Source organism: Larus michahellis, chromosome 9 (assembly GCF_964199755.1).
Source record: "Larus michahellis chromosome 9, bLarMic1.1, whole genome shotgun sequence".
Classification (NCBI taxonomy): domain Eukaryota; kingdom Metazoa; phylum Chordata; class Aves; order Charadriiformes; family Laridae; genus Larus; species Larus michahellis.
Window position 1 is genome coordinate 30,260,725 of NC_133904.1, and position 14,432 is coordinate 30,275,156.

At 45.6% G+C, this 14,432-nt stretch overlaps 1 protein-coding gene across 2 annotated transcripts in view; it reads left to right on the forward strand.

Moving 5' to 3' along the window:
• Positions 1 to 3,206: 3,206 nt before the first annotated feature.
• The window catches only part of ADGRG4 (adhesion G protein-coupled receptor G4), a 36,903-nt gene continuing 25,677 nt past the window's right edge, over positions 3,207 to 14,432 (forward strand). The window contains exons 1-3 of one of the 2 annotated variants that reach the window (XM_074601541.1): positions 3,207 to 3,262; positions 4,644 to 4,748; positions 8,764 to 9,381. In XM_074601541.1, the coding sequence (XP_074457642.1) occupies positions 4,658 to 4,748; positions 8,764 to 9,381 (709 nt within the window). In that variant the 5' untranslated portion in view covers positions 3,207 to 3,262; positions 4,644 to 4,657. Of the gene's footprint in view, positions 3,263 to 4,607; positions 4,749 to 8,763; positions 9,382 to 14,432 lie in introns of those variants that run through there. The other variant, XM_074601540.1, reaches the window with a different exon arrangement.

Genomic DNA, 14,432 nt, shown 5'->3' on the forward strand with positions numbered 1-14,432 from the left:
TTTCTACTGCCTCTCATGTTGAAACATAATGAAGAAAGAAAAAGGGAAACATGTTTCAGAACACATTCTGGGTCACTTGTTCCAATTTGAATTTTAAAAGTATAAATCTTTTAAGATAAAAAATGAATACAGAAAATGTGATGATTTTTTTTCTTCTAAAAATACCTGCTTGGGATATTTTGACAGAACAAAACGTACGCCATTCTAGAATCAGCCTGTAGGAAAGGAGACAAGTAAATCTGAAGGTGTGGTTGTATTCTTTAAGTTGTATTTCTTGAATGCCTACAACTTCATAAGGACTTTACCCAGGTTTCTAAAATATGTGCTACACGATTCAATTACTCGTTGTCAAAAGATTTTCTCCTAGCTTTGAAATTAAAAAGGAATGGAAAAAGTCAATTTTGTATTAAAACCATTTTGTAACCTATAAGTTTGTATGAGCTGTCAGCTCTCTCAGAAAACGCTCTGGACTATTTACATCCTTCAAGGTTTTTGAAAGAGAAGATTAACACCCTGCTAATATTTTCCTGACCTTCTTTAGTGAACTAATCTAATCTTTTACACTAAAATGTGCAGGATTTATGGTTTATGGTCAAGGATGTTATTTATAGCTCAGTGTCCGGAGGGCAGTTCCAGCCCTCCCTCTGCTCCGCCACCACTGGGGCTCCGCGCAAGGAGCCCCGATGCTTCTGTGGGGAAGCAAAAGGGTAACAATTGCTTGCTGAAACTTAACACCAGGTCCCTTTGCTGTTAAATATTTTATACTGTTTATTTTGAACAAGAGTGGTCTGATGGTGGTTCTGATCCATAGGACATGTATTTTGGGCCTTAACTCTTCTTTAAGGGCGCATTATCCCGGGGGGAGCTGCGCAGAACTGGGCAGGTGTGTTGACTAGAAAATGTGGAGGATATTTGCACAGTCTCTGTGCTTTCCACAATCGGTCAGTGACAACTGAATTAAATAGCAAAAGCTAAAGGTATGCAAAAATGCTCCCCTCGTTATGCACGTTTTAGCTTAGGGACCAAATTATAACATCCAGCGGTACAGAGAAAGCTCAGTCCAAACACGAGCTAAACATCCTCTAAATAACCTGCACTGATGCATAATGCAGGAGTGAGGTGTGCTGAAAAGGCAGCCTTTTAGTTAAAAATTATTCCAGAAGGTCTCGGGAGGATGGCAGCCAGCAAGGCCAGAAGGTTTCACAGAAACTGTAAGCAGCTGTTAAAGGCACAAGTATATGAATCCCTTTGTTTTGTTTTAGAATAAAAATGGCTAGTTGAAAAACGTCCTGAAGAGTCAGCCACCCACATTCTTCCTCCACAGAATCGAAGATTCCCAGCTCACAGGCTTTGAGATGTAATTACAGTATGAGGAGGTTTGGGAGAGCTGAAAAGTCACCATAGCAACCTCCTGGCAAAAATCTTCGCACATCCAAAGTAAAGCAAAATTCCTTTTTATCTGAACGGCCTCAGTGAGTCTGAATGTGTTCCATCTTCATTTTCTGCTTCTCTTCATTTCACTGTACTCCGTAATCACAGGGTTGTTTCTGCTCTGGGTCCTAAGTGTCTCCTAAAATTTCCCAGGGAAGTTTTGACCAGAAATGGATGCAGGATGCTGGTTATTAGATCAGGCCCTGCCTGTAGCATTAAAGAGGAGATACCCCAACATGGCCGTCCAGACCCTTGGCAATAATCTCTAGGGGAGATGATAAACAACTTGTGTTGAAGAATTAAATCCACTAAACTAAACTGAAAAACAGAGAGACAGGGAGAAGATGGAGGAAGGGGCAGAAGGGGATAGCTAGACCTTCTCAATAGCTGCTCTGGGGTTGCAGTAAAAACTCCTTCCATACCATGATGCCGTGATACTGGTTTAACGGGTACAAAAAGTTGACGAGTACAAAAAGATGACTTCTTAAGCACCCACCCTTAAAAACTCCAGTCCCATGCTTGAAAAAAGCCTCCCCATGCGAGTTTATGTGAACGCTCGAAACTGTGCAGCATGGACTTGGCGAGACAAACAGCGCATGCCTAGCAATTTCCATTAATATGTTCCAGCCATGAGAGAAAGAGAGCAAAACCTGCTGGCTGAGGCTGGTGGGTGGCAGGAGGGTGCTCGGCCGCTGTGCGAGGGTCCATGCTGGTGCACAGGGAGAAGACACGGCAGGAGAAGAGTTCCTGAGACATGGAACAGTTTGGCTAAGGGATGCTGTAGGAATCCTTTGGGGGGAAACCTGAAGTCCAGGGTCTTTATACGGTAGTAACAGAGAGGAGGAGACATATTTGTCAGGAAGAAGGTGAAGATGGATGACTAGATTATTTAGCAGAGCGGAAGAGAGGGACACTTCCACCCTGTTTGGAGACTGGAGTGTCTGGAGGAGCAGGGTGATCTGCAGTGTTAAGCAGCCTTGGGAGGTTCCCAGTCCCTCTTAGATCCCTAACCAGATCCAGGCAAGGAGTTGAACTGCTGTGAGCCACTGCCGAAACACTGAAGCTCACACAGGAGATGGGAACAAGCCCTCCAGGGCCTTGTGCGAACCTTTTCCTCCCTCCAGAGCTAACTCACAAAATTCAAGACTTAACTTCTAGCTAGCCAAAGTGACAGTCGCACAGGACTGTCCGTCCCTGGTGCCACTCCTTCCTTGGTCTCAACTCACAAAGTCTTTCTCAGTAGCGAGCAATATTTAGTATTTTTTTTACTTAGCAACGACCGATTAGTATCTTGCAGGAGGGAAGAAAGATACTGGTTGAGCTTTCCATTATAGTGCTATATACTACAAAGACAGGCTAGACAGCTGCTGGGGGAAAACTGCAACTAATGTTCTTTACCGCAGTCACTTTTGAATCAGAAACGAGGGGAACACTTCAGTTCAGTTGTTTCTTTCTAATTTGTGTTTTATAACGCTCCGTGTTCTGGACTTTGCTCTGGGCAAAACTTAATACAACCCTGTGACGTGCCACAGCCTGGGAGCATAATGATTTGTTTCTTAAATGTTATTGCAAAAGTCAACAGATCACTGCTGGAGTAATAAAGGAGAAGGTTAGAAGCAGAGATTTGTTGTCACAGCAGGTTTTCCAGTACTGAAGAAATGTGGTTTCAGAACAGAAATCCCTTGCTCTTCATTGCCTGACCCACTGAAAACATCACAACATCCCACCTGATTTTTTCTTCATATTTCTCTTCATCAGTGTTTTGGCATCTGACGAAAGAAACAGTGTGGAGTAGCAAAAATCTACCAGGATTTCTGTGCAATGTGGGGAGGTGAGTTTTTGAGCAGCACATTTTAATGACATTGGTGTTTTTAGGAGAAAGCATGAATCACCTGAAATATGTGAGAAGTCCTGTTTAGGTACCAGAGGCTGGGAGCATAATGATTTGTTCCTTAAATGTTACTGCAAAAGTCAGCAAATTACCGCTGGACTAATAAAGAAAAAGGTTGGGAGGAGAGATTTGTTGTAACAGCAGTAAATGGAAAACCGGATGAAATTTCGTAACTTTGCAAGTCTTGTAAAGTGCAGTTTTAAAAGGAAATTGAGAGAGTTGTCATTAGCTCAGTTTTTATTTAATTTTCTAATGTTTATTTTACATGTCTGGACACAAAGGGGCAATTTCCATGTTGCCAGTGGTCAGAGTGTAGCAGCCCTTAGCGGGGAGCCCCAGGCAAGGGCTGTGTCTGATGTGAAGCCAGGAGAGTCCACTGAATGGAGCCTGGCCACCGTAGACAATCTCCTCAAGGATCCGGTCCATCCCTTATGGCCACTTTTTATACAACATTATTAGAGAAGATTTAATCCAGTGTGGTCCTAGACCAAGAATAAGCCCTTGCCTTTGATGCCGAGTGATGCGAGTAGAGAAAGTGGAGCACTGCAGGGGGGCGTGCACGGCAGTAGGAGGGAGTCTGGAGTGCTCGGCCATCGAAGCTGGCTGCCCTCTCTGTTGCTCTGGTTCAACTACAGTCATATTTGAAGGAAATTTAATCAAACTGAAGCACAAAATAGAAGAAAACTCTTTCCAATTTAGGGTGGATTTTTCTTTAAGCGTTCAGTGTATGCTGGAATGAGGCTTTCCCCAATTACAAGTGTGTTCCCAGGGCTCAATTAAACTGATGAAAGTTTGTTGGTAGACAAAGCCCAGCGGTGCGAATTAATACGGTATTTGACTGTGCTGGCTGTGAGCAGCCTGGTGTCCTGCTTCTCCGTCTGCCTCTTGCCCTGTCTGCCGCTCTCTGGTCTTCCATCCCAGTCTCCCATCCCAACAGAGTCTGTGGGGTGTCACTGTGGGTCAGCACATCCAGCTTAACCTCACCACTAGGGCTTTCTCTTCTTGTTTTCCCCACATTTGTAGGACCTTCACCACTTCAGACGTGGACTCCTTCTGTCAGAGCACATTCCAAGTTGCTAACAGGTTTGCAGACTTGTGACAGAGGGACAAAACATGCATAGTGTAATTGCGTAAACCTCATCTCTTTCAGAAACCAGCAGAAACCAGGGGGTTTGCAGAACTGTGACCTTTACAGTGACTGCTGATCTAGTGACTCAGCTCGGTCATGGGGAGCGAGGACTTCTGGGCTGTGAATGCCATTTCAGCAAACCGTAGAAAGCAGTCTGAATTTCTCAGATGATCATCAACAACTTTCTTTCAGAACATGCCTGAAGAATGAAGAGGTTGACGTGTGGCCCTGGACAGCCCTCTTCTCACAAGGCTCTTGGCATCTTGATGGTTGCTGCTCATCTTTTCCTCCTGGCAGGTACAGTAATTCCCCTTGGGATTAACCATAGGGATGGTGCTACCAATGGGCTCTGAGCATCCCCGGCCCGGGGGATGTCTGCCAGGTTCCTGGTTTGTGCACACACAATATATCTATATAGGATCCCACTTTCATCTTGTTCTGCCCCATGCAGTGGTTACTCTTGCTCTGGACCTCTCCCTTCTTACTGCAGCTGCTGCTGGGGTCCTTGACTATCGTCTATTAGACTTCCCTGAGCATACACTGGCCTGCAGACCTACAGGTCTGGGCATGATGCATGCCCTCTCCGGGGATGCTGGTTCAGTCTGGGCCGCAGATGAGTCAGTACAAATGAGAAAATATGGCAAGGAGTGAAATGTCAGGTTTTGGTTGCATGACAACTGTTGCCCACGTTTGGAGGTGAAAAGCCTCTTGGTTTTGTGATTATTCACTTCTTTCCTTCCTGGGTGTCTTCCTGCCTTTCTGTGTGGTTTTTTTTTTAGTTTTACTTTGGTCACTGTAAAATAAAAGCCATGCATTTACTTGCTTCATGGTGGTCTGAGAACAGCATGAAGCTACTGGCAGAACTAAATTCCCCAGTAATAATTCAGGCCCTGAGACAAACACAGTAAGCTGTGCTTCATTAACACACTCAGCACCCTTTTGCTCCACCATAAATCCCAGCAAAACAGTAATTAGTTCTATGTTGGTTTTTGTATTTCTTTCTTTCTTTGAGTTCTCCTCAAGAACAATGCAGAGCACAGAGATGATCCATGCTTCTAAAATGCACCCTGTTGCACTGGGGTCACTTCCAGCGCATGGTGCAGTCGAGGGAAAAATGAGCTTTTTCCAAGTAAAACCTCTGTAATAAAAAGACTGAATTAATGCCTAGGTCTTGCCATATTTACCCAGCTTCAGCCAGAGGCTCCTGTGTATCTGCTATAAGACTCTGGTGCTCTGGTCAGTCGTGGGATGATTGCCAGTTCTCCCAGTTGTACATCCCACAGGGATTCCAGTCTCTTGGACAAACCCATGGGAACTGGCTTCTTACCTTCTTGGGTGCTGCAGCTGCTGGAAAGTACGGCTGAAGATGGCTGCTGCGTTTTCTTGTGCTGTAATTAATTACTCACTGCTTGAGCTGTAATTGAGTAGCTACACCCACCTCTCTGCATCCCCTGAAGCTCCACGACAGATCTCCTCCTGCAGTCCTGGCATTGGCCGTGTGTCATGGATGGAGTGATGCCCGTCACTTGTAGAGAGAAGCAGCGATACATTTATTGATATAAACAGGGATTTACCAAAGTTTGGTAGTAAATGCGACACTGTTTTAACAAGATTCGATGGAAAGGCACACTTGATTATTTACTGCAGAGAGGACAGGGTCAGACAGAGCTGTCAGGGAGACCTTCCCATTAAGTCGAGGTTCAGAGAGGACCCTTTGGCTTTCTAAACTTCTCAGAGAGGAGTCTGGGTGCGGCTGGCTCCAATCCCAGTCCCAGACTTGGTCAATGGTTTATGTCTAAACGATGATATATGTGCAATCAATCCTGTATACCACTTAGCTAAGATTTCAAAGTTTAGCATGCCATTAGTCACTTACTGAGAATCTGTTGTGGCAAGGAATTTCTAAACCTTGAGGAGTAACCTTGAGAGGTGTCCCTGCTCAAGGGGAGATGCTGGCATGCAGCCCGCAGCTGTGCAGGAGAAGTCAAAGGGCTCTTGGGCTGTTTGCTATTTATGGGGGTAAGATGATTGACTTATAGTCATATTTGCATATTGACCACAGTACCAATATTGTGGTCAGGTGGGCACATTGCTCAAGTTAACCCTTGGTTATTGTGTTGTTGCCTGCCTCCTGTCTCCCCAAAACCACGTTGAGCTGGAGGCAGCCATCATGACTAGATGTACCCATCATGACCACCACGGGTGGTTATCGCTTGATAAAGATAAGGTTAGATAAAGCCATAAAGGTCAGGTTGGCAGTGGAGCACACTGTCACACCACGTGATTTTATGTGCTTGCTCCCACTGACATGCTGAACTCCTGACCCAGCCAGGGGCCTCCACCGAATGGGTGCCATACACTGCCGTTCTGAGTCCTGCGTGCTCCCACTCAAGGGGAAAATCATTCTCTTGGGTGCAAACCACCATCATAGTGGAGTTGCGGTGCTGGAAGCGAGACCAGGATGTGGGTGCATGCTCCACAACACACCGAGGTGCTCGGCAGAGCTGATTTAAGAGCTGAGACAGACATGAAAGATAGCAGGTGTAATAGAAATATTCTCTTTACTCCTCAGCTGCACGAGGTTGTGCTAACACAGCAATGCACCACTTCTGATTGCTCCACAGATGAATCGTTTCCTACTTGCCTCCAGTTTGAAGCCTGTGGAGTAGATGGGGAGAAGTGCCAGCTACTTTTGCTGTCCCTGATGTGCATAACCTTTATTACAAGTGCAAATAGTCACTGGAGATTTCTCGGTCAGGTTAGACTTGAGGGATTTATAAGAACTTGATTTGCATGGCTGGAAACCAGGTTTTGGAAAAATTTAAATTCATTTGAGCAAAATGCTGTAAAAACAGCCCCTAGATGTAGCTATAAAAGACTCAGCATAATGGCAGTTCTTATATAGAAGAAATATATCCTGAATTATTGAAGCACATGTAAACATGTGAATGTAATGGCAAGTTAAAGACGCAGATCACCTGCACAGGAGGGGCCTGCGTTACAATTGGAATCATGGAATCACAGAATGGTTTAGGTTGGAAGGGGCCTTAAAGACCATCCAGTGCCACCCCCTGCCCTGGGCAGGGACACCTCCCACCAGACCAGGTTGCTCCAAGCCCTGTCCAACCTGGCCTTGAACACCTCCAGGGATGGGGCAGCCACAGCTTCTCTGGGCAGCCTGGGCCAGGGGCTCACCACCCTCACAGCAAAGAATTTCTTCCTCAGATCTCATCTAGTCTGATTAAATTTTACCACTCTGATGGTGTACATGTGGCCACCTTGCCCCCTACAGAAGCACTTTGTTGGTGGCAGATGGAGCTGGTGGAAAGGTTGTCTCCTGCCTTTGGTGACCGTGTTCTGCTGTCTAACCGTGTTCCCTGTGGACCGGTGCTGCTCCGTGGCTTTGTGCAGGTCCACAGAGATTCAAGCCTGGGAAGGGACTTTATCATGGCTGATGGTGATGGCAGTGGGACCTGCTGAGTAGGACACCATGGCAAATCCAGGAATCAGAATGCTAAGAACACGTCTTAGCATTACACCAGGCTGCCTTCTGCCCAGATGTAAAACAAGACACTTAATGTGGAGTGAAAAACCCGGATAAGCAGAATGAAAGACCCTCCAGCTTGCTGGTGTCCCTGCCAGACTGCTTCAGGGACCAAGGGTGGCAGTTAGAGCCATTGCAGCTCCCACTCTGCAGTCAGAGCTGGGGCCATGTGTGGGAAGTTACTCACTGCCTGTGCAGCTCTGCGGTCAGTAGTACCTGGAGGTTCCCTCTGTCAGCAAAACCTTTTGAGTAGGCTGTAAAGATATAATGAGATAATTTAAAGTAATGAAGAAAAAAGATGCCCAAACTCTCTGCAGCCTGAGAAAAGGACAATCCTTATGATTTTTATTTTTAGCAGAAACTTTGACCCAAAACCTGAAAGTCTGGGGTGTGATATGTCGCCTGGGAGTGAAACCTGCAAGCAACTCGTTTCTCAGAGTGCTGAACCAAGACCTTTGCACTGGACACCCATACTGATACTGGATTATGTGTAACCTAGACCTGAATTCTGTGTTGATTCCTATTTAGCATGTCTTGAGGACTTTAACTTTTTCTTTGCAGAATTAAACTCATCTTCTCTTTACTGGCGGTGTGGGTGGTCTCAGAATTCAGTTGCAAAAGCAGCAGAAACTAAAAATAAAAGAAACTTAATTTTTTTAATCATTATTCAGGGAAGTACCCGAATGAGGTCATATTGCAGCTTTTTCTTTGAAAGTGACACTTTATGTCCCTTCTTTAACCCTCTCTCCTAATGCTTTTCCCTTACAGAAACACATTCTCTGCATGGAGAAAGACTGGATTTACTGGGAAGGAATGACAAGTATGTGTCCCTGATCAACCACAGCATCCCTCAGCTATGTCAGTTCACAGTGTGCGTTGACCTAAACCGAACGGCCAACGTCAGCTCTTGGGCAGCGTTTTCCTACGACACTAACAACACCTCCACTGACATAAATGACATAGAGCTCGGACTCTCAGGAGAAAACAAGCAGTTGAGACTATATCTTTTTGGCACCAGACGAGACATTAAGATCGATCTGGCCCTTTTTGTGTGGTACAGCGTGTGCTGCTTGTGGGACACCGGGAAACAACTGCTGGAGGTCTACTGCAATGGTGAGCTCGTGCATTCTGAAACCATTGGCAGCACCGAGTGCCTGAAACCAAACGGGAGCCTGGTGCTGGGCCACCTGCACAAAAGGAAGGATGGCTTCATTGTGCGGATAAGCAACAGCTTCATTGGCAGCTTGTACTACTTCCAAATGTGGGACCGTGTGATGGGTCGGGAAGAGCTGCTGGACTGCGCCATGGGCAATACTGTCAGCTGGACGGAAGGGTACTGGAACTTCAGCAGCATCCTTCCCGTTGTGGACCGTCACCTACGCTGTGGTGAGTCTCTGCAATATTTTCTCTTCTGAGGGCTTGTGTCCAGCTTAGAACAACTGGGATTGTCTCATAGTCACCGTAAGACATTCTAATAGATTGTCCAAGTCACTGCTGCTGTGGCTGAGACTAAGAGTGGAGAGAGCTGTAGCCATGCGTATGACGTTGCCTGCTCACCCACCCACACAGGCTCTTCTTGAAGCAGACACGGAGGTTGTGGATGAGGGAAAGCTTGGCAGGGGCAGGCTCTGCCACCAAAGTCCCCTGGAGGCTGCTGGCAGGTGGCATCTTTGAGATGAACCTTTTAGTGGTTCATCCTTCTGCTGGGGCACCAACCTGCTACTCATCTGGCCTGGCACTGAGCGGGGTAGGCTGGACACAGAAGTTTTCTGCCAACACGTTTAACAATATTAAACTAGAGCCATTAGTTAGATGATGGTAATCACTTTTCCACAAGACTCCTGGCTGTTGTGTGCCCTAGATGGATGTTGCTTCACTGAAAAACACTCTTTAGCAGTGTTTGTGTTATCTCATCGTTCCATCCTCATGTCTGTATGTACTACATGGTATTTAAACTGCACAGTATTAAAACAGGACCGAGACTGACGAATTGACTGATTGATTAACTAATTTCCATAAAGCTAATGACATGCCAGGATATTTAGGAGCTCCACAATAGTAGTAAATGCATCTTTACTAATCCTCTCTAAGATGATGGCTTCACAGGGAAAGCAGAGGCACAGTCTGAGGTAAATGGTCATTTTTGGTGTCCGGTTTTAGATTCCAAGGAGTGTCCCATCAGACAGCACATCTCCATTGAGTGCAGCACCCGCTGCCTTCACTGCAGTTTTCGCTGCACTTTCCCACCTCCCACTCCAGGTTTCATCAGACCGGGGGCCAAGGTATCGAGAAGAGCATCAGGAAATCACCGACTGCTGCTGAAACCTGTGCTCAGAGGGATTTCCCCCACCTCCCTCACTGCACACCCCCTCACTCCGCACCGACCAACGCCGGCGCTAATAACAATTGCTGGAAATTACAACCTTCCCATCTGTCTCTTGGCTCCCTGCCCCACTGCCTTTACCCAGGCGGGCCTCTTTCTGCACTGCCTGTTGCCAGAGCTGTCTCCTCACTCCCGACCCTGACTGGGAGGAGGGATGTGATCTGATGAGGAAGGAGGAGGAAGGCTCAGTTTCCCTTTTCCAATTAACACCTTTGCCCCTGGGCCCATTCGCTCTGTGGGAAAGGTGTGTGCTTGGCTTGGCAAGGACTTGTGAGCAGCTTAGTCATGTTCGCTGATGAAAAGTTTAGCACTTAAAATCAAAGTCTCCACTCAGTGTTCTTGGACTTTGATTTTTTTTCAAAAACAATAACCTGGATGAATTTGAGCAGCTTTTAATGAGATAAAGCACATCAGAGAGAGGCTTTCAATGGTCAAAGCATTTTTTTCCCTCTAAAGCAGTCCCCAGGAACCAGGTGATTTCCCCTAGCTGGGATTCTCCGGTGCAGCCTGAATTGGACATTCCGTCTGGAAAATGTTGGCCCAAATATTCAAGGGTTATCAGCAAGAAGAAACATCAGTGTGACTCACCAGTGATGACCTACACCAACAGGATCCAGTGCTGTAAGCCACTGGATCCACACTGGGACAAGGGTTATTGGAGTCTAGTATTTTCCCAAGAGCAATAACTAAGATGACTGTTGTGAAGTCCTAGTTATAGAGACGTTCATAAAATTTAATGATGTTTGAGAATGTCAAGATCTTGGCAAGACCTTTGCTTCCACTATAAATCTTCTCCTTACTTTAATTAACTGAAATTCATGAGCTAGCTATCGCACAGAGACGTACTGATGATCCACTAGGTAGGAATAACAGCAAGTGGTGTAAATACATACTGAGATTTATGTCCTGTCTGTCAGACAGGGGAAGCTGCACCAGGCCGTAGTTTGTGTGGGTTGTCTATATGGGGTCATACATATCGAGTCTACGTGAGAACATAAGGAACATATGGAATATGTATATAAGAAAGAATTTAGGCAAAGTGAGTGAAACTTCTCATATGAATGTAGCAGAAGCAGCCTTAAGAAGGAGTGTTGACTTTTTATAAGTGATATAGTGATTGCACTGGCTTTGCTTGATAGCAGGAGTGAAGTTATTGTTCTGCCTTTGCTTTTTTCCCAGAGTTCTTGAAGATGATCCTTTACTTTTCCAGCTCAGCTGGGCCTTTGCTAAAAGTGCAGAAGTAAAAGCGTGTGTTCTCATCCTCTCACTGACTCACAGTCTTCATCTCTTCCTCCCCCTGCCTCACCCACACGCTGATTTCTGATTTTCTTCTTAATTTTAAATAATCTGGGAGAGGGATGAATATACAATATCTGAAAATGACTGATAATAATATAAAATACATATTTATCACAGATCTCTTATTGGTTGGTCTAATTTTTGCTGTTGTTCTATTGGAAACCATACCTATTTACAGGATGCCAAATGAGCCATTTGTTAAATTATCAAACCAAAATCCATGACTAGGGCTTTAAAAACGTCAGTGGTACAGTATTTTTCTAGCTTCAGATCTCATCTGTCACCACTCCTTAGCCCTCACTTCGTGAACGAAATTACATGCATGTTAATTAAAGCAAATGAAGTTCCAGGATGCAGGTGGCTGGTCCCACACCTGCCTGCTAGTAATGATCCTTGACATGTCAGAATAAACAGATATTTTTTTTCTTCAGGTGATAATGAGAAAGAGAAAGAGAAAGAAATAAATTAGAATCTGTGAAGTTGTAATTATACCTCATTTGTCAGGAGATGAGAATGGCATTGTGAGTTACATTCCTGATTGGAATGGGTTTGGGTTTTGTTTGGCCATTTCTCTATTTTATTTTATTTTTTCCCTAGCAGATTTTTTCTGACTCATCCTGGCTGACACTGGGTGATATCATACATCACCCCTGAGGCAATGGTTTTTTAAACATTACATCGATAACAACAGGAACAGAGTGGAGCCTGTAATCACCCAGCGATACGCAGATTCCCCCTGTCTGGAGAGGATCTGCAGCAGGGGGACAAGTTAAACCCCAGGTATACAAACCGTTTGGCTTATGGCTTGATAAATCATAGCCTAATATCATGGCTATATTTCCATCAGAAAAGAAAAAAGAATTTATTCCAGTGGTAGGGCATGTCTGCACAGCATTGGCCCTTCTGCATTCTTATCACACTTCCTATGCGACAGCAGGTCTTGGAGAAGCTTATAACAAGACACTCGTTTTCCGTCAGCTTGAAACCAGGGACTAACGAGTTGTGGAATCACACTGGGGCTCAGAGAAGCCACCTCTGCAGCTTCAAGCTGCGGGAAGGCATGCAGGTTTCCACTCGGAGTTTAAGCTGTGGGATTCTTTGCTGTGCGGGTGGTGAGCCCCTGGCCCAGGTTGCCCAGAGAAGCTGTGGCTGCGCCATCCCTGGAGGGGTTCAAGGCCAGGCTGGACGGGGCTTGGAGCAACCTGGTGTGGTGGGAGGTGTCCCTGCCCAGGGCAGGGGGTGGCACTGGATGGGCTTTAAGCTCCCTTCCAACCCAAACCATTCTGTGATTCTATGATTAAAGTCACTGGGGCTGCTGGAGCATCCGCCTCTCCCCAGCACTCTGGGTTTTGCTCTCTGTATTCCCAGGGCGGAAGGGTTGGGAGGATGCAGAGGTCTTGGTGTGCATGGGTGCTGGAGGAACAAGTGCAGCCCCTTAATCTCAGCTCCTTGCATTTTCTTTAGAGGAGTTGATTCCATTTGTGTCTAGGAGTTTGCTTTTAATTTCATAGATACTCCTGGTTTCTTGTTTTCTGCTTATTCTTGTGTATGTCAAACCATGTTAGTGGCTATTGGTAGGAGGTCTGTATACTGAGTATCTAGGTCTGTCTTGCAGCTAGATGATCTAAACCTGCGGATTTTTTCCAGATAAAGAATCAGCAAATAGCTGTTACATCAGGTCATGTTTTTGACCTACTGCAGGCGACAGATTTGAAATGGCAATGTGGCAGCTTGCTCCTGGACTTGCTGGCGATTTAGCAGAAAAGTAAAGCAGAGTAATTAGTCCTCTTATTTCCAAACAGTTTAGTACTATCTCAGCAGCAAAAGGCCGGAGTAAAGAGGAGAGGTGTACAGATGAAAAGCTAAGACTCATCAAGCACCATGGGACAAGCAGGCTTGCTGTTTTGCCAGCTTCCTGTGCCCTCTGGGAGCAGCAGGGGCTGTGCTACGAAGAGCTCTGCAACAGCAGGTTGCTGGGCGGTTTGATCTTTGGAACAGCCCGCGCATCTTTCCCGCTCCCCATCCCGCTGCCTCCGGGGGCGGAGGAGCCTCCTGGCTCCGCTCTCTGCCAGCTCTGAGCCTCTGCCCATGATACCACTGGGGCTGAAACCCCTGGTTCTGAGATTGTGAGATGACACCAAAACACAGACTGGCACCTCCGAGTGTTATCAAAGTATATTCCTGAGATGTTATTAGTAACTAGTGTTGAAAGGCCTCATGTGTATTCTCACAAATAATGAAGATTCTATCCTCGATGTATCAGGCATGGTCTGATGAAAAGAACTCCTAACCAAGGGAGGCAAGTATTGTATCATTCTCAAGGAAGCACATCGAGCATAAGGACCTTGAGGATGGTACTAATCTACACGTTTTGAGAAGTTTAGCCAACTTGGCAGGAAAGTGAAAATTCTTAGTGTCCTAAGCTGAACTACCTTCATGATAATACTAAAAATCATGCCTATAGGTCAAGACGACCCTTGCCCAGGTGAAGACCCCTCCCTTGAGCATGTGTGGTAGCTATAACTTGATGGTGTAATCGTATGTAAATTACAAACCAATCAAATATAGGTAGGAGGTACTACTATTATAATAATGTTGTAAAATGTGTATAAAAATTGCGTGGAGAGTTCTGGTGAGTGTGCATGATAGGAGGAGAAATCCCCCATGCACCTGGCGCTGCAAATGAACTAATGTTGGCTTTCTAAACTACAAACCTGGTTTAGAGAGTGACAGTTTCATTATGGGTTTTGGTGAC